The 27,971-nt window shown below is 48.0% G+C and overlaps 1 protein-coding gene across 1 annotated transcript in view; it reads right to left on the reverse strand.

Moving 5' to 3' along the window:
- Window positions 1–25,207, reverse strand: part of SEZ6L (seizure related 6 homolog like) — a 70,680-nt gene extending 45,473 nt beyond the window's left edge. The window contains exons 1-8 of the mRNA XM_027124440.1: window positions 24,504–25,207; window positions 23,547–23,680; window positions 21,356–21,548; window positions 19,255–19,440; window positions 15,511–15,676; window positions 12,703–12,869; window positions 12,110–12,304; window positions 10,209–10,347 (exon numbers count right to left, since the gene is read on the reverse strand). Coding sequence (XP_026980241.1) covers window positions 10,209–10,347; window positions 12,110–12,304; window positions 12,703–12,869; window positions 15,511–15,676; window positions 19,255–19,440; window positions 21,356–21,548; window positions 23,547–23,680; window positions 24,504–25,107 — 1,784 coding nt within the window. The 5' untranslated portion in view covers window positions 25,108–25,207. The remainder of the gene's footprint in view (window positions 1–10,208; window positions 10,348–12,109; window positions 12,305–12,702; window positions 12,870–15,510; window positions 15,677–19,254; window positions 19,441–21,355; window positions 21,549–23,546; window positions 23,681–24,503) is intronic.
- Window positions 25,208–27,971: the final 2,764 nt, after the last annotated feature.

The following is a 27,971-nucleotide window of genomic DNA, read 5'->3' on the forward strand; positions in this document are numbered from 1 at the left end:
TGTGTGTGTGTGTGTGTGTGTGTGTGTGTGTGTGTGTGTGTGTGTGTAGTTGTATAATGGAGCTCAATTTGTTCACACGTCATGGAAGGAATTAATCACCCTCATCATCAGAGCTGCCAATTAAAGTATTGAGTGTGTGCACGGTATCAGGCCCTTGCCAAGAGTTCTACCTTCTCAAGAACTCTAAGAGGTGGGTACCACAGTATTATTCTTTTTAAAGATAGGAAACTGAAGCTCAGAGAAGTAAAGTGACTTATCCAAGGTCATACAGCCAATAAGTAGAAGAGTTAGGACCTGAACTCCAGACTTCCTATCACTGGCAAAAAAAGCCTTTTCCTCTTCCTGAAAAAAACTCAGCATCTTTCCAGAGTGCCTCCCACAAGTAGGAAGCATCAGGTAGAGAAAGAAACATTTTCTGAGCTTTCTTTATGCCAGGCACCAAGCTCTGGGTAGAAATCTTGTCTCCTTCACTTCCTAGCTGTGGGATTGCAGGCAAGTTACTTCACTTCTCTGAGCCTTGGTTTCCTCATCAGTAAAATGGGGATAATGATGGCCACCTCCTAGGGTCAGTTGTGCACAGGGATGTCATTTGGAGCTTTGGACTAGGACCAGGAGACCCGAGCTCTAACCCTTATTCCTCTTTGGCTGAGGTAGCTTGAGTGTGAAAATGATTTCAAAGCTCTGCCCCTCTGTCCATACCCTTTGCAGGGAGGCTTCCAAGCATCCGCCACCAAGAGGTGGAGCTTGTTTCTCCTCCCCTTGAATCTGGTCTGGCCCTTGCGTTGTGACTCGCCATAGGATACGGCAGATGATGCTGAGAAAATTCCTAGTCTAGGCTCACTCAAGAGGCCTTGAATGCTTCTGCTCATGGTTGTGGAACCCTGGCCAGTCGCCACAGGAAGGAGCCTGAGCTAACTGTTGGAGAGTGAGAGACACGTGGAGCAGAGGTGAGCCATCCCAGGCTAGGGCTGCTTAGACTGTCTGACAGCCAGTAAGAAACATGTAAGAAAGGCCAGCCACGATTCACGGAGCCACCTACCTAACCCGCAGCTGCCCAAAGACACAGGAGTGAGCCACCTCAGACCAGAATAACCACCTTGCTGATCTGTAGACTCATGAGAAATAATACAACTGAGCTTGGGGTAGTTTGTTACATGGCCATAGCTGACTGATAGAATGGTCTTGGGACAGTCTTTTCCCATCTCTGGGTCACAGTTTCCTCATCTGCAATAGGATGGAATTTGGGCCCTATGAACTGTGCTGTTCCTTCTCAGATTCCCTAGAATGACTCTCAGATTCCCTAGAATGTGTGGCTCTGGGGAAGTCCCTTCTCCCTCCACTAATGGATTGGAAAGCTTTCATTTCTATTGTGGCCATTTCTCCCATGTTTTCTGTTGGTGTCTGGATATCTGTGCTGCTGGGGGGCTGCCCTCAAGTCTTGACTCTCCCTTCTTGTCTGGCTCTTGAGCTGAGTTCTTTCCACCCAAAGCAGCTATATCTCTGTTTGATGGACGGAAGTGCCTCCGGACAGGCACTTAATTTTTAGGGCTTGGAATTAACTTAGCACAGAACAGGCTGGCAGCAGCTGAAGAGAAATATTCCACAGCTATCAATCATATGGTTACTGGGGTTTGTCATTAGGTTCTTTTATTTCCTGGTTGGAGGACTGTGCTGGGGCCCATAAACAGGGAGGTATTTGGGGCTGTGCCCCACAGTGGAGCTAAGAAAGGCAAGCTGGAGCTTGGCTGAAATTCTGTTCTTCCAGAAACATATGTAGGTGTCCAGGAAATGGGAGAAAGGCACCTCTCTGAGCCTCAATTTCTTTTTCTGTAAGATGGGGCAAGGGATTTCTCCCTTGTGGAGCACCTCATTACCATTTATTGGGTGGTTATAACACCGGCTTTGGCCTCAGAGACCTGTGTTCAAATCCTGACTTGGCCTCTTTCTAGCTGTGTGACCTTGAGCAAGTGACTTCACCTCTCTGAGCCTCAGTTTTCCCATCTGTGAAATGGGGGTAATCATTATGTTATCACATAGGTTTCTTGGTGAAGAGTTAAATGACCCTACATGGGGAAAGCACTTAGTGACTGGCGAACAGTAAGCGCTCAATGAATTTAGACAATGATTTTGATGCTGATGATAACTGCCGTTATCATTCATGTAATAATTCCTGCCAAATGTTTAACCAAAAATCTGGCATATAGTAGGGATGGTTATTTGCCTATTTTATGCCAGAAACCTTACTAAGAACTTTACGTATTGTTTAACTAACATACACACTCACCATCTCTCTCTCTCATTCAACAAATATTTATTGAGCACTTACTGTATGCCAGGCCCTGGGGATAAAGTAAATAAAACATCCCATTGTGAGGCAGGGATCACCACCTTCAGTCATCTGCCTGAGGCCGCAGAGCCAGTAAGAAGTACAGTCAGGCTTTAAAGGCAATTCTTTTTTTGACTCTAGAACCTTCGTGTCTCCTCTGGCATGTGGCATCTTCAAGGCTGGCCCCTGGGCTCGGCTCTTGTGGCCACACTCAGGCTATCTTTCAGGTCCTAACTCTGACTTGCTGTGCGATGCTGGGCAAGTTACCTCCCCTCTCTGGGCACCTCCCAGCTCTTCCATTCTAGAATGTCTTCTCCAACCATTCCTTAGTTCTTTTATTCTCCTTTCTATGTTTTACACTTTGAGAGAGCAAGAGCAAGAGAGAAGAGAGATTTAAGAAATGCTTAAGGATGTAAAAGATTCATGCTCGGTTGCATTCTAGGGTAAGCAGCAGACTCCTGATGGAGCTGGGAGGTACATGGTGGGTTAGGGACTAGGCATTTGGGGTGGGAAGAAGGTTTAGCCTGGGGGCTCCTGACTCACCTTATGCACCCACCCCTTCTTATCTGTAATACTGACAATACAAGGCAGAGGGTTCTAATTAATGCTGCAATTCAGGGCATCCACTGGGTGCTTATTGGTCACTATAACACTGCTTGGGTCCTTTGATCACAAGGGCCTCTCGGGGAATGCCATTCCCCCATTACAGTTTGACCAACTGACACTCTTCAGAATCCTGCTTGGATGTCACCCGCTCTGTGACATTTCCACAATGCGCAGAGGTAAATCCAGTGCCCCATACTGCCCCCCCCCCCCCGCGCCCCATTCCTCCAGCCACAGCACTTTGCCTGCATCTTGTTCATGGCCCTACTTCCCTTCCTGACCTTTGAGTTGCTGGAGGCCTGGGAGCCTTCCTGCTTCATCACTGAGACATATAGCTGGTGCCCCCAAAGGCTGTTCAAGTCAATGAAAGTAGACGCTACAGTGTGTGCACAAGCCCTGGCTCTGTCCTTCATTAGCTGTGTGACCTGAGGAAGCCGATTCACCTTTCTGTGCTGTCATTTCCAAAACCATAAAGCGGTGATGAGAACAGCTGTCTCATAAGGCTTCCTGGCAACTGCAGTCTTCATTTACGAAGTGCCAACTAGGTGCCAGACCCCACGTGATGTGCGTTGCATACATTATCTCTAAATTTGGGTAATTACCCCTCTGTAATTATCTCTACTCACATTAGCGCTAATTTATGTAATTATTATCTCTGTGTAATAATGTTCACGTTCATTATTGCTCATGGGTATAAACGATGCAGCTCAGGGCCTAGGACACAGTAGGTCTTTCATAAATGATGGCTAATTAGAACTGTTATCCTAACACCCACAGCACCACAGACCTGCCCAGTGGATGAGGGGAAGAAAAGTCCCCTCTCACGTGGCACACTCAGCTGATATCCTCATGACTCAGCAAACATTCCAGCACCTACTATGGGCGACCTACCCAGCTCGGTCAGCAGTGCAAACTCCTTCCCCTTCGCCAACGTGATAAATAACAACTGCAAACACTTAGGCCACGTGAGGGGCCCCGAGGATGGAATTATTTTTACTATCAAACCCAAATTGGTTTACTAAAACTGTCAGCGGAAACCGAGCAAGATAATTTAAACCCAGCAGCTCCTGGGCCTCGTGCATTCTTCGCTGGCGAGACGCTATTTTCACTCCCTCAGTGGGAGGAAGGGGGTGCCGGGCCCAGATGCCGCTCTGCCGAGCGTGAGCCAGGGTTTGCCGGGGAGCCTCGGGCTGGGACCCACGCGTTCGGCTCCCTTCTGCAAAGGCTCAACCCTGCGAGCTCCTAAACCCCTTCCCCTGCTGCCGAGTTTGGGCAAGGCCAGACTTCCTCATGTGGCTTTCAAGGCCCTGCCTGATCCTACTGCTTCCTTGTTGATGCCACGCCTCCTATATCTCTGAGCTCCAGACACACAGGGCTTCCTCTAGCTCCTCTCATGAGCTGGTGAAGAACACAGACCCTGGAGACAGGGCAAGCAGAGCTGGAATCCCAGCCATGTGATCATAGTCACTGTTCTACTCTATAAGCGTCAGTTTACTCCTCTGTAAAATGGAGATAATACGAGGACCCACTGCATGTGCTTGTTGTGAAGGTGCCTGGGATGTGAATGCCTGGGATGCATTAAACGCTCAGCATATATTCCATATTACAGACAAATAACAAGAGAGTCACGCTTTCCTGCTTCTGGACCTTAGCACATGCTGTTCCTTTTGGCTGGAACACTGTTCCCTCCAACTTTGCTCATCTTCTATCTGTCCTTTGGTCTCGGTTCAGCATAGATCAGGGTTTTTCTGCTTTAGCACTATTGACATTTGGGGTCCGCTAATTCCTCGGTGGGGGCAGCCCTGTGCATTGCAGGATGTTTAGCAGCATCCCTGGACTCTCCCCACTAGAAGCCAGTAGCGTCTCCCCCCTCCCAACACATACCAATTATGACAACCAGAAATGCCTCCAGACATTGCTAAGTGTCCCGGGGCAGGGGGTGGTGCAAAATCATCCCTGGTTGAGAACCGCCCACTTAGAAAAGTTGCTTTTTCAGGAAAGCTTTTTCTCCAGGTCCTGCTAATTTATTTATTTGGCTGCATTGGGTCTTCGTTGCTACTTGCCAGCTTGTGGGGGCGACTCTTCGTTGAGGTGCGCAGGCTTCTCATTGCAGTGGCTTCTCTTGTCACAGAGCATGGGCTCTGGGTGTGCGGGCTTCAGTAGTTGTGGCTCACGGGCTCTAGAGCGCAGGCTCAGTAATTGTGGCACATGGGCTTAGTTGCGCCGCAGCATATGGGATCTTCCCGGCCCAGGGCTCGAACCTGTGTCCCCTGCATTGGCAGGCGGATTCTTAACCACTGCGCCACCAGGGAAGCCCCCTGCTAATTTAGATAAGGGTGTTGAGGGACATCTCAGAGGAGGCAATATGGGAGCAGAGACCTGCAGGAAGCTAGGGAGTGAGCTATATGGATATTCAGGGCAGAGCATTCCAGGGCGGGGTGGCGGTGGGGTGGTAGGAGACAGCCAGTGCAAAGGCCCTGAGGTATGTTTACAGAACAGCAAGGAGGCCAGTGCGGCCAAAAGGAGAGACCAAGGAGGAGAGTGGAAAGAAGTGAAGCAGGAGCCGTAACCAGGGTCAGATCACATAGGGCTTTTGTAAGAACTTCAGCTTTTACTCTGAATAGAATGAGGAGCTATTGCAGGGTTTGAGGCAGAGCATGATGTGATCACCCAGGGAGGGTGCTGGGTTAAAAACAGCCCGCAAAGGGACAAAAGCAGGAGCAGGGAGACAACTGAGGACGAGACAGCGGGGGCTTAGACCACAGTGGTGGTGGCAGTGGGGGTGTCAGAGATGCTTCAACTCCAGGCAGATTGAAGTCTTGAGTAGAATCAACGGGACGTACTGAGGCCCTGGGTACAGGTGTAGGAGAACGGGAAGAATCCTGTTCACAGGGAGTGTGCTGGAGCCGGTGGCTCCTACTGGGCCATGTGCGCTGACTGTTGACTGTCCAGGCATCTGGTGACCCTGTTGGCTTTGTGTTGGTTGCTTAATATTGGCCACAGTGGGAGTATTTACACCATGGAAATTGGCAAATGTTGCAAATCAGGAAGTTGCTCCCCACCCCACTTGTCAAGAAAAGCCGTTGTGGAATGCTGACCAGTGTCCTCCTGCTCTAGAATAACTCCGCATCTTTTGGGTCTGAGCAGCAGGCAGGATGGGTGACTCCTTTCTGAGATGGGAAGATGAGGCGAAATAGGTTTGGAGAAAGAGAATCAAGGGTTTAAGTTTGGGGACACGTCGTTGGAGATGCCTCTTAGACATCCAAGTAAGAGGTAAGAAGGCAGGTGGAATAAGTTGAATATAATAGTTGCATCTTCCTTCTAGGAGAACTTTGAGGAGTAAATTAATTAACATTTGGAAAGAACCTTGCAAACGTTGAGTGCTCAATGATGAAAATGGCTTTCTTTATCACCTCCATGAGAAAGGATCTAGACTTGTGGTCCCTCAAGTGTGAATCTGACCAGCAGATACTTTTTGGAGGGGAGGGGGCATTATTTTAACAAACTGAATTTATGTTAGAGAAACGCAAATCAAAACTACAATGAGGGACTTCCCTGATGGCACAGTGGTTAACAATCTGCCTTCCAATGCAGGGGACGTGGGTTCAAGCCCTGGTCGGGGAAGATCCCACATGCCGTGGAGCAACGAAGCCTGTGTGCCACAACTACTGAGCCTGCGCTCTAGAGCCCATGAGCACAGCTACGGAGCCCACATGCCATGATTACTGAAGCCCGCGCACCTAGAGCCCGTGCTCCACAGCAAGAGAAGCCACCACAACAAGAAGCCCGCACGCAGCAACGAAGAGTAGCCCCCGCTCACCGCAACTAGAGAAAGCCCTCGCGCAGCAACAAAGACCCAATGCAGCCAAAAAAGAAACTAAAAAAAAACTACAATGAGTTACCACCTCACACCGGTCAGAATGGCCATCATTAAAAAATCTACAAATAACAAACGCTGGAGAGGATGTGGAGAAAAGGGAACCCTCCTACACTATTGGTGGGAGTGTAAATTGGTGCAGCCACTATGGAGAACAGTATGGAGGCTCCTCAAAAAAAACTAAAAATAGAGTTGCCATATGATCCAGCAATCCTACTCCTGGGCATATATCCAGACAAAACTCTAATTCGAAAAGATATGTGCACCCCTATGTTCATAGCCACACTATTCACAATAGCCAAGACATGGAAGCAACCTAAACGTCTATCAACAGATGAATGGATAAAGAAGATGTGGTGTGTGTGTGTGTGTGTATATACACACACACACACACACACACACACACACACAGAGTATACTACTCAGCCATAAAAAAGAATGAAATAATGCCATTTGCAGCAACATAGATGGACCTAGAGATTTTCATACTGAGTGAAGTAAGTCAGAAAGAGAATGACAAATACCATATATCACTTATATGTGGAATCTAAAATATGACACAAATGAACTTATCTATGAAACAAAACCAGACTCATAGACATAGAGAACAGACTTGTGGTTGCCAAGGGGGAGGGGGATAGAGGAAGGGAAGGATTGAGAGTTTGGGATTAACAGATGCAAACTATTATATAGAGAGAATGGATAAACAACAAGGTCCTACTGTATAGCACAGGAAACTATATTCAATATCCTGTGATAAACTGTAACGGAAAAGAATATGGAAAAGAATGTATATATGGTGGCATATACATATATATGTATATATAACATATATGTGCATATATAGGTACATATGTGTATATACACACATATACGTGTACATGTATACATACATATACATGTATATGTGTATATATATATGTATATATAACAATCACTTTGCTGTATGCCAGAAACTAACACAACATTGTAAATCAACTATACTTTAATAAAATAAACTTTTTAAAAATTTGAATTTACATGATGTTAGGTGGGGATGTAGTTCCCACTTCAACACAGTTCCCCCAGCTCTACATTATCTCACACAGCCCCACTTCCCATTTTATGATACTTGCCTGACCTTGCAGGAGTCAGCGTTTGCATCCTCTCTGTTCAAGGCAACCCGTCCCTTTGCAGAGAAGGAGTGTGAGGCCCAGAGAGGCTGGGTGACGGGTCCAGAGCTGCTCAGGGACCACTGTCAGGGCACAGAGGAGGGAGCCCAGGGGTCCTCCCTCCTAGCCAGCACTCACTTCTAGAGTTGCCAAGATGGTCAGAAGAAAGCGCCCCCTGCAAGGCTTCCTTTTCTGACGCTAACGCTGCTGGTGGCCTGGCTTTGGGGAAGTATTTCTGCTTAAATGCTCCAGTTTCCTGGATGGGCTGCTGCATCGTGCGCTTTGTAGTGGAAATAAAACCCCATCCCATGTTGAGATGAAGGTTAATTGAATATTTGATGCCTGGAGGGGATGAAAGCAGGGTTCCCATTTTCCTGTTTCCTCTTTCAAGCCTCTGACACCAAGGGGAGATGTGGGTCAGTCTTGGTGAAGCAAAACCACCCGTAAGGGATGCATGCTGTGAGGAGAGGATGCTGAGCTGGGCAGAAGGGAGGGGACCACAGACCATGTCTTGGGGCATGGAGCTGGAGGACCTTCAGCAGAAGCCAGGATATCAGGAGTTGATTTCCTCTTCTCCTGGCTGAAGACTGAGGTGGTTTGCCCAGCAACTTCTGGTGGCGGGGTGCTCATCAACTGGGACCATAAATTTATATTTGTCATGAGGGCAGTGGGGAGCCATGGAAGGCTTCCTGGAGGAAGGAGCTTTAGAATGGGGTTTCCTATCACCAGAAAACTACTAGAGCTCATCAATGAATTCAGTAAAGTTGCAGGATATGAAATTAGTATGCAGAAATCTGTTGCATTTCTATACACTAACAACAGAATATCAGGAAGAGAAATTAAAGAAACAATCCCATTTACCATTGCATCAAAAAGAATAAAATACCTAGAAATCAACCTACCTAAGGAGGCAAAATATCTGTAGTCAGAAAACTATAAGCCATTGATGAAAGAAATTGAAGATGACACAAACAGATGGAAAGATATACTGTGTTCTTGGATTGGAAGAATCAATATTGTTAAAATGACTATACTACCCAAGGCAATTACATATTCAATGCAATCCCTATCAAATTACCAATGGCATTTTTCACAGAACTGGAACAAAAAATTTTTAAATTTGTGTGGAAACACAAAAAACCCCGAAGAGCCAAAACAATCTTAAGAAAGAAAAATGGAGCTAGAGGGATCACAATTCCTGACTTCAGACTGTACTACAAAGCTACAGTAATCAAAACAGTAGGGTGCTGGCACAAAATCTTGCAAATAATTTCCCTCTCGCCAGGCTCCTCTGCAAAGCCAAGCAGCACCCAAATCATGCTTCCCACACAAGTGGGTTTCTACTTCAGGCTTGAGGGGAGAGCTGACCCCTAGGCTGCATCCAGAGAGGCTCTTCCAAACTTGCCATCCCCTCACTGTCCCAGCCACGTGTCTGGATCTGCTGGACAGCCCTTTCTTCTGCTTTTCTAGCCACCACTGTGTGTCTCTGTCCCCTTCTCCTGATTCCTGGGGAGTTAGGGAAAGTTCTGGATGGAGCATCTAATAGGTACCCCCACTGAATATTGGAAACAGCCACATAGCCAGGTAAGTCCATTCATGACAGCATTTCTTCATTCAGCAATCATTTTCTGAGCATCTACTATGTGTCAGGCTCTGTGTTAGACCCTGAAACAGAGATAAATCAGACCAGGTCCTGACTGCAAGGACCTTCTGGTCTAGTTGAGAGAGATAGATAGGAAAATAAACTACTGTGGTACAGAGTGTACATGTTATATTTCCCTCCTCCTCCTGACCATACTAGCCATTCGGTCCTCTGAAAATGCTGTGCCTGCTCTTGTCACAGGGCCTCTGCATACTCTGTTCCTTCTTGGATGAATTCATTCCAATTCATCCTTTAGTTCTGAGCTTTGTCAGATCCTCAGGGAAGGCTTTTCTGACCTTCCTCTTTATATCAAGTCCCCGTTATAGAATCTCATGGCATCAGGCACCTTTCCTTACAGTGCTTAACAAAGCTACATCGCTGCAATTCCTCACTTAGTGCCTGTTTCCTTAGACAACTGACTTTCCTGAGGACAGGAACTCCTTCTGGGTGTGTATGATGTTGTCACTTCCTCACCATAAGGACACCAGTTCTTTGCACAGTCCCTGACACGCAGTAGATGCTTAATTAATATTGGTTGAAATAATAAAGCAGGAGCAATTTCTTCCCCAGCTGGCTGGCCTGGGGGGTCCACCCATCATAAACACTCACAATTGGATATCTAAGAAGATCCGTTTCTCCTCCCCTACGTGGATCTTCCAGACACAATCTTCACCTTCCACGTAGGGCTCTGGCCAGTTTGGGGACAGCACCACCCCGGCCACGGCAGAGAGCTCCCCACCACACATGGCTGTAAAGACACAGACACACACACACACATTACTCATAAGGAAGCAGATCTGGTGTAACAGTTAAGAGTGTGGTCTAGGAAGTCAGACAGTCCATACATGTGTGCGGAATGATTAAATTAGGACTGGCCACCTGCCTCCTTTAGCTGAAATTTGGCAAAGGTGGGGCAAGGACATCGTACTGTGGGTTCTGCATCCATGGATTCAACCGACAGGGGATCATAAATATTTGAAGAAAAAATTCCAGAAAGTTTCAAAAAGCAAAACTTGAATTTGCCACTCACCGGCAACTATTCACATAGCGTTAACATTGCATTTAGGACATTCCCATAGCATTTGCATTGTATTTACAACTATTTACACAGTATTTACACTGTATTAGGAATTATAAGTAATCTAGAGATGATTTAAAGTATATGAGAGGATGTGCCCTTTTATATAACGGGCTTGAACATCCACGGATTTTGGTATTGGGGGCGTGGGGGGGTGTGCCTTGGAACCCGTGCCCTGTGGATACTGAAGGATGACTGTAGTTCTTTCAGGACGAACGACAGAGTTCAAAGTTTCAAGTGCATCCTTAATAGCCCTCCCCTTGAGTAGGATGAATAGTAACTAGAGATGGTACATTCTAGTCAGATGGACCTGGGTTCGAGTCTTGCCTCTGCCACCAAAGGCTCTGTGACAAGGCATGTAATAAGTTCCTGGAGCCTCAGATGCCTCCCTCTGTAGAGCAGGGAGAAACACCAGTGCTGACTTCACTGGGTTATTCTGAGGCTTAAGTGAGCTCATGGATGTCAAACACAGCACAACGCCTGGCACAAGGTAAGCGTTCAGTAATTCTTAACGTTACTGTGGAACGCCCTGGCTCTGAACTGGAAGCGGAGATGTGGCCGCACCTGGCACCTGGCCCTTTAAATTTCACTCTGTGTTTACTGCTTTGGAAAATTCTCAGTGTGGCAGAGGCCAAAGCACCAATAAATTCCACTCTGTTAAACCAGCACATTTAATACAGGGATCAATCCCTCACCACGGCAAGGCTGTGATTTCACGCCAACCACCATCCAGGTGGCGGCTGCCGGGAGCCAGGGCTCTGTTCATTACTCCACATTCCCCACATGGGTCCAGGCTCGGGGTGGCTCAGTGGCCTTGAACGTGGAGAAATAGGGGAGGGCAGGGCACTGGGAGTCCCCGCAGATGAGGATTCCACACAGCTGACATTGTCCAAAGGGGCTCAGGGCACAGGTCTCTGAGAACAGAGAGACTTGAGTTCCATTCCCACCTCTGCCAATTACCCTCAGTGTGTTCTGAAGCATGTCACGTCACAGCTTGTTTCCTCAGCTGTACACGGAATCAATAATAATATGCACCTCACAGGGTTGTAGCGAGAATGAAATCAAAAAATAGGAGTTTTTTGCACTCCTATTAACAACTGTTATCATCATCATTAATTAGACTCAGGGCTGCCATGTGCTGTTGGGCAGGCTGTGCACTGCACATGTCTGCATAGCACAGGTAGGAGCTGAAATCCATGCAGCGATCTTCTCACCAAGCTGTGCATGATGGGGTCTTGTGCCTGGAGGAAGAGGCAACTTTTCAATTTTACCCATTTTGTGATTTTCTCAAGGACCAGCAGCAAACCTGACCCAAAGGAGGGTGAGCTCCAGAAAGGATTCTACTCCTAAAATCGGTATATAAGCTGGGCCTTTCATCTGAAGGGGTGGAGGGCTCTGGGGTGCCCTGGGAGGAGGGCTGTGACCCACTCACCTCTGCACAGGGGCTCCGTGTCGTTCCAGTATGGGTCCCGCACGTTGATACACTCAATGATGGCCGGGCCCTGCTCCAGGGAGTGGCCGGGGTCGCAGGTAAACTCCACTATGGTCCCGATGTTATAGGTCGGGTCAGACGTGGTGAAGTTCCCATTCTGAATGTAGGGCTCATAGCAGTGGCCTTTCTCAAAGGCTGGGGCCAGGACACAAAAGAGGGCAGCCGCTCAAATGAGTCAGGGGTGGCTCACAGGGCTGTGTCTCAGAAGCAGGGGCCCCTCCTGCTGTTCAGGGAAGCCCCAAGGGAAACGGGTACCAGACCCCACATTCCAGTTCCCACTGACCTGCTGAGGGCCCTTAGGCCATTCACTTGGCTTCTCGGGCCTCATTATTTCTTATCTAAAATGGGAACAAGAACCTCTGCTCTCCCAACCCTGCAGAGGCGGCCTTTGGAAGTCCAAAAGTCACTCTAGCTACGGCTTCTCCCCAATCCTTTGCAGGTCAGATTTCTACCTCCCATGACCCGGCCCCGCCATGCTTCCCCTGCTCCCATGCTGCCACCCTAGGAGACGGGGCAGCCTCCGGGACCCTCACCCTCGAACCGGATGTTGAAGGCTGAGGCCACCCGCCCCTGGTCAGACGTGAATTCGATGCAGATGGTGTGGCCATCACTCAGCAGGCCCTCAAAGGGGACATTCTCGGTTTGGAGGGAGTCGTAGAGAAGAGTGGATTTGTTGGTCAGCCCACTGTAGACCATCATCCTGGCAGTGAGGAAGGAGACAAGAGCCAATATGAGGTCTTCTCGGGCCGCTGATACACAGCAGTGGGAGGTGTGTGCTGTGACCACCCACTTCGCGGCCTCAATCCCAGACTCACATCCCGATTTCACCCCATACTCGCCCGCGCACTCTGCTTCATCTATTCGAATTTGTCTCCCTTTCTGTACAATGCTTGTCCCAGACTCATGGATAGACTCTGAGCTCTTAAGGAAAGTGCTGGGTGTGATGTAATGACCAGATGAATTAATAGATACTGATTATTATTACTAATTGAGAAGCTGGGATGATTGGGCTAATATCATTCCTGAAACACTGATATATATATAATCAGACAGAGTTCCGACTTTAACTTCTGAGCTGAGTGACTTTGGACAAAAACACTGCACCCCACTGAGCCTCTGTTTCATCTGTAAAATGGGTACAAGCACACCTACACCAGAGTGTGGGGATTAGAGACCATGGATATAGAGTGCGCAGGACAGAGTCGGTATGCAAGTCAAATGACTAAGCATTGGACCCCTGCTACACTCTGTCACTGATTTTTATCTCCTAAGACCACCGTGCCTGCAGTCAGGAGTCCCAATTTTTAGTCCCCAGTTCCCTACCCACTGAGCTTTCTCTAGTTGCGGTGAGCAGGGGCTACTCTTCATTGTGGTGCGCGGGCTTCTCATTGCAGTGGCTTCTCCTGTTGCGGAGCACAGGCTCTAGGTGTGCGGGCTTCAGTAGTTGTGGCTCGTGGGTTCTACAGCGCAGGCTCAGTAGTTGTGGCGCATGTGCTTAGTTGCTCCTCAAGGCTCTTACCATTTCTCTGCACTTGTGTTCCTTGTCCTGCAGGCTTTCTCTGGAGCGCCCCAGCTACTGGCACAGGTGACAGGCCAGTGTGTCAGGGAATTAACAAACTCTGAGAGCAGCCATCATCTAACTGATGGGAGATGAGGGACAATGATCTCTGCTCTCTCGCTGCTAGGAATGGGGAAGTTAGTGTGTGTGTCTACACTGGCTCCCAGAGTTCCCAGGTGGAAGAGAATTTCTTTTTTTTAATAAATTTATTTATTTTTGGCTGCGTTGGGTCTTCATTGCTGCATGGGCTTTCTCTAGTTGTGATGAGCGGGGCCTACTCTTTGTTGTGGTGAGTGGGCTTCTCATTATGGTGGCTTCTCTTGTTGCAGAGCACAGTCTCTAGGTGTGCGGCCTTCAGTAGTTGCAGCGCGTGGGCTCAGCAGTTGTGGCTCGCAGGCTCTAGAGCGCAGGCTCAGCAGTTGGGGTGCACGTGCTTAGTTGCTCTGCGGCATGTGGGATCTTCCCGGACCAGGGCTCGACCCCATGTCCCCTGCACTGGCAGGCGGATTCTTAGCCACTGTGCTACCAGGGAAGCCCCACACCTTGTACTTTAAAGTAGTGATTTATTGATATGGAGTTGTTCAGGATAAAGCTGGATGACTTGGAAGGAAGTAGCCTCCAGAGTTGGGTAACTTATTCAGTTTTCTGGTATTTTCTCTCAGAATCCTTTCCTAGAGGTTAATGGTCTAGATTTGAAGCTTCAAAGAAGCCAGGACACTATATAATTCTAAGATCAACATCGGACAATTCCAGAATTCTAAGGTGCCGACACTCTGTCGGTGCCCTACCCACATCCCCATAGCACTCTTTCCTTACCCATTTTCGGCTGGCTTCCAGAGTCTCTGAGAATCAGCCAGCTCCAAGGGTGGCAGGCAGTGTTGGGGAGTCAGTGTGTCCAGGAGCACGCCTCCTCCAACATGGATGGTGGGGGTGGATAAATACCCAGCTCCCTCACCCTCCGATAGGAACGCTCTGAGCCCTGCTCAACGCAGCTTCCTGGAGGCCCGCAGAAGATAGAGACCCAGTTGTCTCTGCAGTCACCTGCCTACTAATACATACTGTATCTACTCCCTTTCCTTCTCTGCTCATTTTCCTGGTGCTAAGATCAGCTCCCAAACAAACCACTTTCTCTCACGTCTTTGTCACTCTGTCTGTTTCCAAGGAAACTCAACCTAAGACAGCAAGTCTAAGCAGCTAAGACCCTAATTTTCTAGAACATTCCAGAATATTCTAGAATAAGTTCTCAGCGTTTTCAGATTCTGGATTCTGTGCATATAACTTAGCATCTACAGACATACTCTTGCTTAGATGTTGCCTTGTATCTTCTCTAGTTCCTTCTTGTACATAAGTCTGGTTTTTCCATCTCAACTGCCAGGAACCAATGTTTCCTACTTCTCTCCTGTTCTCCATGGAGGCTAATACATGATTGGGCACAGAGCCGATGCTCAGTAAACACTCCCTCCTTGTTCAACTGCAAAAAGGGATGCGCAGGAGAAGGGATGAGGCAGTTCGAGGTCGGGGAACTGGATTCCCTTCTTGTCTCTCCCCCTACCCTGTTGTGTGACTAGGGTAAGTCCCTTCCCCTCTGTATGTCCTAGTTTCCTTATGTGTAAAAGGAAGAGATCGAAGATGATGGTCTCTAATATCCTTGCCACCCTCCCCAGCTCTTCCTTTCTTGACGTCCATGAGGCAGCATTTCAGTCCTTTCAAGACTCCAAATCGCAAGCCACGTTCTAACACTCTGGGAAGGAATGAGGCTGGCTGGGGACCCTCAGAGTTTTACCTGTCCTTCTCATGCAGTGACAGCTTCTCAAAGTGCAGATGCAGCTTCTGGCCCTCTGGAGCTTCAATTGTCCACACACAGAACTGGCTCCCATTGGTATTTCCAGAGTGACTTGGGGACAGGACGCGGCCGATGGTGGCGTTGTGCACCGCCCCTCCACAAGGGGCTGGGGTCAGAGAGTAGGGGTGGGTGGGCAGTGAGAAGATTGCAGAGAGAGACAGAGAGAGAGAGGAAGTGAGGGTTTCATCCTTCCCCACTCCCCACCCCTTCATGGGAGGAAATAGGCTGGGGAAGAGAGAAACCATGGGAAAAGTCCCATCCTCCTGAGACAGGTTCATCTTGTTTGACAGGTGGTCTAATTCCATGATTAGAACCATTGCCATGTGCGTTCCATGGTGGGGAATGAATGGCTGTGATTTAAGGATTCTTCCATGCGCTGGCTGTGCCCTGATTCCTAATTACAAAATGGTAATTAAGAAGGACATAAATAGGCAGTTCTCAAAAGAAGAAATATACTTTTATTACTCAGTAAGCACTAAAAAAATACAGCCTCACTGGTAATAAAAGAAATGCAAATCTAAACTATATTCTATCTTTATCCACCTAATTGGTCAAGATAAAAAGCAGCAATAAACTGGAAAGCTATCTCCAGTGATGGGAAATGGTCACTCTCATTCAGGAGTGGTTAGATTGCAAGTTGCTGTGGCCTTTCAGGAGGGCAATCTGATGAAAACTCTGGAAAATATGTTCAAACACTCTGACCTAGTAATTAAGGTTCTGGGAATTTACCTTAAGAAAAGATTTAGAGAGTTTCACAAAAATGTATGAATGAGGATGTTCACTGCCAGATTGCCTCTAAGAGCAAAAAACAGAAGGAACATGAATGTCCGTGTACAGATGCTTGGTGAAATAAATGCGTGTCATTCATATAGTTTTGAAGAAACATGTTCTCAAAGAACTTGAGAATATAGGACAATATTCACCATATTTTACGTGGGAAAAAAGAAGCTAGAAAATGGTCCGCTATATCTATTTCAATGAGCTATATGCAAGGATCAACTGAGACCAGGAATGTAAAAGTGATTTGCTACAGTCTTCAACACTTTCTTGGAATTTTTTTTTTTTTTTTACCAGAGCCATGTATTACTTTTATCATAAAAATTTAATAAATATTAAAAAGTGATTTGTGAACTAGAAAGAGTTATACAAATGTGGGGAGGTAGACTTATTTTTAGGATATTTGGTTTTCATTAAATGTTTGCTGAATGACTGCATGACTAATAAGGACGTGCACTGATGAGAAAGGCAGATAGCTCCCTTCTCTGCTCTGGACTCTGCTGTGACCTACAGCAAAGACACTACCAAGAGGTCTTGTACCGTAGTTCTTTCAGGACCACGGACAGAGCACTGGGACGCAGGCTCTCCAGCTACCTCTCCTGAATCCCCATCCAAAAGTGAAGGTTCAAATCTGGCCAGCGCCACTTATCTGCTGTGGATCTAGGACGAGCCACTGAAGATCTCTGAACCTCTAGGTCACTGTAAAATGTTAATACTAATTCCACCCTCTTTATGGGACTGTGGTGGTTAAGTCAATGCAACACTGCATGTAGAGGGCTTGGCACTGTCCCTGGCACAGAGTAGGTGCTCAAAGTGTAGCCAGCATTACTGCCCCATAGCTCAGGAGCCAAGGAGATGGACACTGTCCCTGGTGGGGGGCGTCGGCCATCTGTCCTCCCCGAGCTGCCACTCATTTGCGGCCTCTCTGCTCCCATTCCTTGCCTTATTAAGCCGACTGATGACTGGTTTCAATTTGCCAGCCGCGGCTCCCCATCCGTCTTTCTTAGCACAAATTGAGGCTTAATTCCTCTCTGATTTCATACATAGATAAAAATTAACGTGAGGGAGGCATGGAGACCAACTTCCCTATGGTTTGAATTTTTTTTCTTTGTTAAAAAAAAAAAAAGAAAAATTCTGAAGGGCCTTGGGGGAACGATACTGCAACAATTAAATCTGAGAATTTATCATCAGCTCTCATTTGCATTTTGAATTCTACTGACTATATGAATGCCTGGAGGGCAGGAGTGATGTTTTCTTATTCCCAGTATTCTCCTTGTACATGACTCATGGCCTGGCACAGAGAAGGTGCTCAGTTAATGTGGGCAGCCTACACTTTCCTGGCCATGGTCAGGACTTTTGAGACTCTAATAGAGATTTGCTCTCTTGATAACTGAGGATGGTCAAGGTTATGGCCACTGGGGCAGACAGAGTGTGGTACAGAGTGCTTCTCAATCTATAATGTGCACATGAACCACAAAAGGAGCATCTTAAATGTAGATTTTGATTCGCTTGGTTTTGTATGGGGCTTGGGATTGTGTATTTCTAATAAACTCACTGGTCTGCAGATTGCACTTTGAACAGTGAAGGTGTAAGGAAAAGAGCTCAGGAGAGAAGGGTTCTGGACTCAGTTCAATTTCTATCTGGTGACTTTGAGGGAGAAACTTCACCTCCATGGGCCTCAGTTTCCTCATCTGTAAAATGGGGATATTGTTCCCACCATGTAGGATTGCTGTGAGGATTTATCAGAGCCCTGGCATATGGACTGGGCTCAAAATATGGCAGCTGTCATATCCAAGGCACAAGCAACAAACAAAAATTACACAAATTAGACTTTGTCAAAATTAAGGACACTATCAAGAAGTGAAAAGACAACCCACAGAGTGGGAGAAAATATTTTCAAATCATATATCTGGTAAGGGTCTAGTATCCAGAATATATAAAGAACTCCTACAACTCAAGAAAAAGACAAACAAATTTTAAAAATGGGCAAAGGACTTGGATAGACATTTCCCCTAGAAGATATACAAATGGCCAACAAGCGTATGAAAAGATACTAATGTCATTAGCCATTAGGAAAATGCAAATCAAAATCACAGTAAGACACCTTCACACCCACATTATTATATGGCTATAATAATAAAAAGAAGACATCGAAAATAAGTGCTGGTGAGGATGTGGAGAAACTGGTACTTTCATACATGGCTGGTGGGAAAGTAAAACGGTGCAGCCGTTGTGGAAAACAGTTTGACGGTTCCTTCAAAAGTTAAACGTGGTATTAGCATATAACTCAGCAATTCCACTTTGGGGTATATATACCCCAGAGAAATGAAAACATAAAAACCTGCATACAGACATTTATAGCAGCATTATTCCTAATACCCCCAAAGTGGAAACAATTCAAATGTCCACCAACGAATGAACAGATGAAATGTGGCCTATCCATATTATGGAATATTATTCAGTCATGAAAAGGAATGAAGTTCTGACAGACGTTACAACATGGATGGACCCTGAAAACACTATGCTAAGTGAAAGAAGCCGGATACAAAAGGTTACATATTGTACGATCCCATGTACGTGAAATGTCCAGAATAGGCAAATCTATAGAGACAGAAAGCATACTGGTGGTTGCCAAGGGCTGGGGACAGGGAGAAATGGGGAGTGACTGCTACTGGGTCCAGGGTGTCCTTTTGGGGGTGATAAAGATAGCGGTGATGGTTGCACAATGTTGTGAATGTACTAAGTGTCACTAATGGTCAATTTTATCATATAACAAAACGTTAAACGGCAGCAGCCACCTGTATTTGGAGGAGTCCCTTCCCTAAGGTCAATGCTAATACCCTGGGGGCTGGCCCCTCCCCTCTTAAGAGGACCATCGTGTTTGGTCTGGCTGAGGCTGGCATGTACCTGAGCAGATGGGTTCCTGGCTGCTCCAGTGGGGCTTGGAGGCATTGATGCACGTCAGCGTCTTGGCACCCTGGAGCTCGTAACCCAGGTGGCAGTGGAAGTGGGCTACCCCACCTGAGTGCAGGTCCATCACCATGACATCCCCGTAGTCAGGCCGGCGGGGAAAATTGCAGCTCAGCATGAAGGCTGGGAAGAAATGCAGGGGCAGACAGTCATCTCTCAGAGGCAGAGACAAAGAACATGACCCACATCCTGGGAGTCAATTTTTGCTGAGGAGAAAAGATGAGGCCCCTGAGGCCCCTGGAGTGCTGGAGGAGGGTATTCTCGTGACTCGAGTTGATCACGTGGTGCTGAGACTGCCAGATGAGCGCTTTTTTCTAGGCTCAAAGCTCCCCACCCTGCCTAAGCAGAGACAGCAGGTTTGGGGCGACAAATGTGTTCCCATCTCTCCCTGGAGACAACGGCCTTCTCCTTGAGCACAGGAGGGACAGGATCACCCAGGTAGGTTAGTCTCACCTGCACGAACAGCTTAGGTGTCTGATAAAAATGCAGGCTCTTGGACCAGAGTTAGAATAACCAGTTCTTCAGGAAATGCCCAAGATATGAAAGCTTGGAAACAACCGTCCTGGGAGGTAAGGACTTGGGCTCTGAGGGTGATGAATGTGAGTTTACATTCTCTTACTCCATCACTCAGAAACCGTGTGACCTTGAGAAACTGACACAGTGCCCTGAACTTCACTCTCCTCTCTGTGATCGTCCCTGTTTCACAGGTGGCGGTAAGGATTACATGAGAAATGCCAAAGAAGAGCCTCCTTAGCCCAATATCTGGTGCACAGAGCTCACGGGATGGGGTGGCAGAAGGGTGTACGTGACCACGTTGAGCTCCTTGAGTTTCATTTTCATAAGAGGGTGCTGAACCCGTCCTAGCTCCACCACTAGACTATGGTCTGACCTCTCCTGCAGCCTAGGATATGTGCATTCCCAGTTCCCATGAGGAGGACTAAATTCAAGCTCATGGCTCAATGAGCTATTTTTTTTCCATTTTTTAATTAACAAAGACAACAGACGGTAGTCTGCATATTGAGAAGGTGTGAGGAAATGGACACTCCTGTATACAGTCACCCATCTGTTTCAGAAACATCCAAGGGGAAATTTTTAAATGAATTGTTTTTCCAGACATTTAGTCAATGTGACGTAAATGTGGATGGCTTTTGACCTCCCAAGGTGTGGCTAAGGGCTCCCCTTCCCCATCTTATACTTGGCAAGTATCCAGGGGGAGCTCCTAGTAAGGGAAGTAACCGGAGATCTTGGGAAACGCCCAGGAGGTGGGGAAAATGGGATGACATTGAAATGAGAGAGAGAAGGAAGAGAGAATGGGGGTGGGAATGAAGAGAGGGAGGGGAGGAAAGAAAGATATGAAGGAGGCAAGAAAAGAGGGAGGAGAAGAGAGGAGAAAGGTGAACAGAAAACAAAAGAGAGGAGACTAGAAACAGACAAAAAAGGAAAGAAAGAAACAGTGGAGAAGAAGAAAAAAGAGAGAAGGACTCCAGTAGCAAAGGCTGTTTCCCAGCAACCCATGGACTCTCATGGGATTTGTGTGTCAGATTCAGGAGACATGAACTTGAACGGGAAAAGGGGGCTTGCTCATCCTTCATTAACCTTTCACTTAACAATGGTATTTCCTTCAATCACAAATGTAGGCAACAATGTGTAACATAGTCACAGAACATGTGACTTTGTCACCAAGAAAAATCATAGATATTTTCATATCAAAATGAGTATCTTGACATATTTCTTATGCTCCTTTGAAATTACAGTAATTATCAGAGCCACTGGGAAATATTATTTAATGTGTTAATCAAGAAGCACAGAGGTTATGATGTCATAGATGAAAACAATATTTTGACAACTGCTATTAAATACGAATGGCTTCCTTTTGAATTGTACATATTTTATGCTCTTAAAAACACAAATCTAAGATGGGGTTCACAGTGTTACCAAACTGCCAGAGGGGGTCCCTGGCACAAAAAGGGTGAGAATCCTTGGCTCCAGAGAGAAAGGGAGACAAAAGCGACATCTCAACAGCCCCAGCCTGTCTTACCCTGGTAGTGCAGCTGGAAGGTCCCAAGGCCATCGTCCTGGAAGGTCCGGAAGTAGACGGAGATGGTGTTGGTGGGGCTTCGGATCACCTGCCCCTCTACCAGGAGGGTGTGGTTGGCCAGAATGGTCAGGGAGGGGCCGTCCACCCCACGGATGGAAAGCAGCTCCCCCTCGGACAGGTTCACACTCTTCACCTGGAGACAGGTAGGGGTAGACAGAATCTGAGTCGTGTTTGGGACAGGGCATCTGTTAGCCCCCTTATCTGAGTCCCATGAAAGGGGCTTCTGGATGCTGGCAGCCGAGACAGAGTCTTCTGGAGCTGGCAGGTGGGGGCAGGGGTTTGATCAGCTTGTGCCTGAGGTCCCATCTCCAGGGAGACAGAAGGCATTTCACCAGAAGGTAAGCTCCAGGGAGGCAGGAAACTTTCCGTGCTGCTCAGCGTCCCCAGGGCCTAAAATCGTGCCTGGCACGTAGTACGTGCTCAATAATCTTTATGGACTGACTGAATACATTCTTGCCCTTCTGCATAAACTGGTGAGGGGATGGGGGGCCTCATCTCTAGGGCTTTCTCAGGCCCACTTTCTTATCCTCCTCAATGGTGGCTTCAGTGGCAGAGGCTCCTCAAAGCTCCATGTACTTGGTTTGCCTAGTCCACTTTCCAGGCTTGGGAGAGAAAGAAGGGAGATACTTTACTCGCAGACAAGGATGCTGAACAAATGGAGCGGGGGTGGGGTGGGGACCTTAGTCAGTCCCCAGTTCCCAATATGAGTATTTCTGCTTCTCTTAGTGGGGCCTGGGACCCCAGACCCTTGTCTCTTGTGTAAGCAAGGCAGGCATTACTGACAAGCCTTTCCTCTTTCAGGCCATACACCTTACTCTCTTTTCTCTTTGATGAATGCCTACTCATTCGTCAAAGCCCCACTAAAATTACCCTTCTCCGTGAAACCTTCCCTAACTGCCGAGGAGCTTGCCTGTCTCTCCACTGTGATTCCACAACATCCACTATGAACATCTACTACAGACCATTGGGAGAAGCATCCCAATGTCTTCCACGTGTGTCTATCTCAATCACGAAACAGCAGACTCCTTTAGGGCAGGCACTGCAGCAGTTTTACATATCACCCTGCCCCCCACTGCTGTGACTGGTACAGAGCAGGTGCTAATGAAGGAATTCTATGGTGCCTGATGAAAAGCTCCGTACAGTATTAGACAGAGTGGGTCTGTTCAAGTGGAGGAAGTGCTCATGAAGTGCCAGCATCAGCTGGACTGCAACTTTTCTCCAGGTTAAGTCCATGAACGTTTACGAAGTACCTACCACGTGCCGCGTGCTGTGCTAAGCTCTGGACACGAGTTCTGCCGAGAGGCTTACCTTTCATCCTCCCTATGCAATCAGAAAACCTTCTTAAAGTAAAGTTCTGCTTATGTCATACAACTGACTCTGCTTGAAATCTTCTGGTGGCTTTCTGGCTTCACGTCCACCCTTTCTTCTGTGGGACAGTGAACTGGACAGTTCACCACTTCCTGGCATGTCATCTTACTTCATACCAAAAAGTGCTTCTAAAGATGGGGAGGTCGGTTGGGGATGGCCTGGAACTAGGGTGGGGATAATTGGTAACATGCATTGAGTGCCCGCTGTCTCTCTCTTAGGCTCTGGATGAATGCCCTCTGTGCACTGTCATATTTATTCCTCCCTGAAACTCTGTAAAGCAGCAACATTTTCATCTGTTTTACTGATGGGGAAACTGAGGCTCAGAGAGCTGGAGTCCCTTACCCAAAGTCATATAGCATTAACTGGTAGAGCCGCGACTTAAAACCCAGATGTTTGAGCACTATGCTATCCTGCTTTTCCATTCTTAGTTTGCAGCCAAAAGTTTATGAATCAAATAAGCCACATGGGGCTTCCATGACTATGTGTGTGTTTGATAAGCAGGATATCAAAGGACTTTCCTTTTGGGTGTAATGATTCACAACTTATCAACACATCCCCTTCCCTCCATGTGTGCCAAACTATTTCAGCTGTGCCCTGAGTTAGGAACTCCTATTCATCCACCAAAGCCCAGCTTAAATTGCCCCATTAGGGCAAAGCCAGAACCAAACTGGTTAGGATGATAAAAACAAGCCTGACTCAGACAATCCTTCAGAGACCTCCTGCTGGAAGAGGCAGCCACTGCAGGGCACCTTTATGGGGTTACCTGGAGCTCCACCCCATAGCCAGTGTAGACTGTCACGTTGTACGTGCACTCCAGGAAGTTGTTGAGGGGCAGCGGTGGGTAATCACTGGAGTCGATGTACCCTTCAGGATCGGAGAAACTCACACTGCAGAGAGCTGGAGGAAAGCACTGTCATTAGGACACGGAGAACAGCTCAGATGTCATCTCTCAGATGGGCTGCGGGCTGGAACAGAGCCTCTGGGGACACCTGTGTTCTCCTGTCCCCACTCCTCCCACTGCTGTTCATTCTCCTTCAGCTCCAGAATCAACATGATAATCAAATAGCAGCATCTGACACAGAATGATAACTTACTACATGCTGCTAGGCACCTCATCGGTCTACAGAGGTGACCCCATTCATCCTCGAAGGGACTGATATTTCATTCTCATCTCAGAGATTAAGTAAAGCAAAGCTCAGAGAGGGTGCGCATCTGGGCCAAGCTCACACAGCAAGCAGGAGTCAAACCTAGAGCTCATACTCTTTCCTGAGCGGCCACACTGCATTTGTCCAAAATCAATGTATGATTGACAGCTGATGTCTCTCCTCTGTGTTTGAAGATGGAAAAAAAGGTAGAAGAAAGACTGGAACACAGACGTGCATTTTATCAAGTTCAAGTAACGGTAAAAGCAAAAGCACCTTGAAAGGCCAGGGCCTTCTAGGCAGACAAAAGGATTCTGTTCCAAGATGAAGGGCTTTGAATCCCGCTGTTTAGCTGTGTGGCATTGGGCAGGGTACTCGATGTCTTATGGTCTCAGGGATCTCATCTCTAAAATAGGGATATTAATTCTGGGCCACAGGGTCAAGCTCATAGCTAGGGCTCCATAGATGGTAACCAATGGTGGGACGTGGACCTCCCCGGCCCCCCTCTCCCATGCCCTGCACACAGCAGGTGCCTCATCGCAGTTCTGGGAGGGCTGGAGGGGTTGGGGGCTACACACCTGGGGCCTGCTCAGTGGTGATAACCGTGGTGGTAATGATGGTGGACGTCGTGGTCTCCTGGCTTTCCTCCGAGGCCGACCCGGTCAGCTCGTTCTCACATTTGTCCATCAGGGTCATGGGGCTGGCATCCCCTGGGGGAGCCTCGTGGGCCTCCTCAGGCACGGCGGGCGCCCCGGGGTCGGGGCTCTGGGGGAGCGTGTGGGCCACCAGCGGCTGCGAGGTGAAGGGGGCGATCTGTAGGGGCGCGGGCGTCGTGGGGACTGCACCTTCCTTCTGCTCCAGCCAGAGGGGTTCCTCCGATGACAGCAACAGTGGGTGGGTCTCCTCCCCTGCGGAGGCCACGGGGTCCTGGTCCCCAGGTGGGCGGAGCTTCTCCGTGGCAGAGGAGAGGAGGACCAGGTCCGAGGATGCTGGCTGGGACGCCGCCCTCTGCACAGCTGCTGCGGTGGTGGCTTTCGGCCTCAGCTGCCTCCTGGTCAAGTTCACCTGCTTGAGCGAAGGCGGCTTCCTCGTCGGGGGGAAGGCATGCCCGGTGCCGGGTTCCTCCGGAAGCTGAAGCAGCATGGACGCGGCCGCGGAGTCTTGAGGTGCGGAGGGGACCATCCCTTCCAACTCTGGCTTGTGAAGCTCGTCCCCTGACTGCGCTGGATTCAGAGGGGCCGTGGTCACTCTCTCTTTGGGGGTCTCGTGGCTCAGACTGCTGCTCCCCAGGGCTTCCAAGGGCAGAAAGTAAGTACCTGAAGGGCCAGCATCTCCCTCCAGTGGCGCATCTTGGAAAGAGAATGGACACCAGTTAGCTTGGGGCCAGGGGCTTTAGGTCCTCAACTGGCAGACTCTGAGGGTGGCACCCCTGAGGTGGTACCCAAGTCTTGCTAGGATGCTGGTACAGCCCAATCAACCAATGTGGGGCTGCCTCCTTTCATTCCTTCTTCCCTTCCTTTCTTACTTCCTTTTCCCAACCAGGGAGACTGGGGTTGATCATGGCCAGCCTGAGCTAAGCATTAGAGGTACAGAAACCAAGGGCACAAGAATTTCACAGTCCAGTTACATATGCCCTGGGAGGGGGAATAAGAAAGTAGAAATAATCATATTTGATGTGATAAACGCTTAGAAAGAGAAAAGTTTTGTGTGCTAAGAGGACAGGCCCCTCACCCAGTCTGTGGGGCAGAACCACCATGTACAGCTGGGCAGGTTGCTCACTGCACAAGGCTATCCCACTAAGAGGATGAGTGGGGCTGTAACCAACCCACAGTCTCTTCTCTAAGCTGTGTGCCCTGACTCAGGGCTATATTATCCTGGGATTGGGGGAGTTTGATTTTTTTTTTTGTTTTAACTAAATAATGTACAAGTGACCTTGTGGGAAACTCACAAAGATTTGAGGATCCAGAATCGTGAGGCAGGTTTAGAACAGAGGGGTGTGGGAAGACCCGAGGCCTGGCTGAGGTGAGCGCAAAAGAGGAATGAAAGAGAACAGGGGACAGAGGTGGAGGGTGATTGAAGAGAGAGCTGGTGAGGTAGGGAGGTGGGGGCCAGTCTCTGGTGGGCCTTGTATGTCCTGCTGACTCCTTGTGATTTATTTTTGCCTTGAAAGGAAAACCACCTAATAATTTTAAATAAGGGCTGGCCCAGGCTACTGTTTAGCAGACTCATGCCTGAAAACAGCTGCATCTACTTATTTGAGACCCAGTTCTGCCAACTGCAAGCTGGCAAATGGCTCTACCTCTCTGAGCCTCAGTTTCCTCAGCTGTAAAATGGGGCTATTGTCCCTATTTCATAGAGTTTTCATCGTTCAAGAGGTTGATTATGGAAAGCATACGTACATGTATGCACATGTGGGTCCCTCACCCACAGAGTGCCTGGTATGTATCCGCTGCTGTACCCGTCATTGTTTCTTATACTCTTGTCATTGTAATCGTGCCCTCAGCAGGGGGCTGGAGCAGTCAGAATGTTACCGATGATGATCTTGAGATAGAGAGGAATTATGTCCTGGGGCCAAAGGACTGATAGCAGTCCTTGTCAATTTTCCGCAGAAAAAGACAGACACTCAGCCACAGTCTCAGGTCCCTTCAGCACTGTCATTTACATTTATTTCCATAGCCGTTGGAAAGGCTCTTTTACTTTCACAGAGTCAGCACCGGCAGTGGCTTAATCTATCTAGACTGCAACAGTGTGCAACTGGCATCAACAAATATTCCTGTCGTGTAACACTGATTACCAAGCCCGTGTACATTCCAGGCCGATGATGGCCCTGGGGCCAGATCTGACCTGAGGACAGATCCAGGTCATTCAGGTGCCAGGCAGGTTTCCTGGTCCAAGGTGGGAAGCGCTGAGGCTTTGGGGTTAGACCTGGGTTCAAATCCTGCCTTTGACAGTTACTAGCTGCGTGAACCTGGGCAAATCCATTAAGCCTCTTTTGTGTAGTAGAGACACTCCATCTACCTCATAGGATCAGCTCAGTTGTGGCCCTGCTTGAAAGCTGTGACTTTTATGCTCATGGTCACTTTTATCAAATGACTGGTATTGACCATCTTTGTAGACTGTCAAGTGAGAAGGTGATAAGACAAGAACAATCGCGGATGAGGGTTCAGGACACCTGGCTCCCAAGACCCAGCTGTGGTTTGATGCACAGAGCTTGGATGCAAGCAGGGGCTGGGGGACCCGGATAGTGGTCCTGTCTTGGCCACTACTTCCCATCATTACTGGGTGGGTTTCCTCTTCTGTGTGTCAAATGGGCAGCCAGACTAGATAAAATCTAAGGGTCCTTCCAGCTCTGACTGTTGATTTTTGAAACAATCAGGTAACTGGCAATTATTCTTAGAGCTTGTTGGTAATCTTGCTAAAAAGGGCCAAGCGACAACCTCAGTCCTGACACTAGCTTGTGAGTTTTGTTGGGTCCTGTGGCTACATTCGTTTCAGCCAGTCTTTTCACAAAAACGCCCCCTTGATCACAAGGGGCTGGAGGAGAGAGAGGAAGTGGAAGAGGGAGTGAGAGATAGAAATACTTGGAAAACAAGTTGTGTCAAAGGTGATAAAAGATTACAAATGACATAAAGCACATCAATGTGCCTTGGCTGTAATAAGAGTGATATTTATAACATTTCGTTTCTGATGACTTTATCGAGTGCCGAATACGTGCAAAGGCGTGTGCTACACGCTTTGTATTCACTACCTCACCTAAATCCTTCTCACCCTTACTAATTAGAAATCATTATTCCTATTTTACGGATGGGCAAATGGAGGCTCTAGGGTATTAAGTAACTTTCCAAGGTCATACAACAAAGCTGGGTTTCAAACCTTGGTTTTCCTGATGGCAAAGACCACGCTGCCAGCCTTCAAGAAATACGGAGTATTATCACCTGCAGCCTCTCCTCGGCTTGAATTGGCCTCTCCCCACAAAACCCCTCTCTCCTAAGCCCCTGGTCTGTTCGCGTTTCTGCTGGGTGGGCTACAGCGTCCTTCAACCCCCC

The sequence above is a fragment of the Aethalodelphis obliquidens genome, unplaced genomic scaffold, assembly GCF_003676395.1.
Source record: "Aethalodelphis obliquidens isolate GAN/ISIS:26980383/991018 unplaced genomic scaffold, ASM367639v1 scaffold28, whole genome shotgun sequence".
Classification (NCBI taxonomy): domain Eukaryota; kingdom Metazoa; phylum Chordata; class Mammalia; order Artiodactyla; family Delphinidae; genus Aethalodelphis; species Aethalodelphis obliquidens.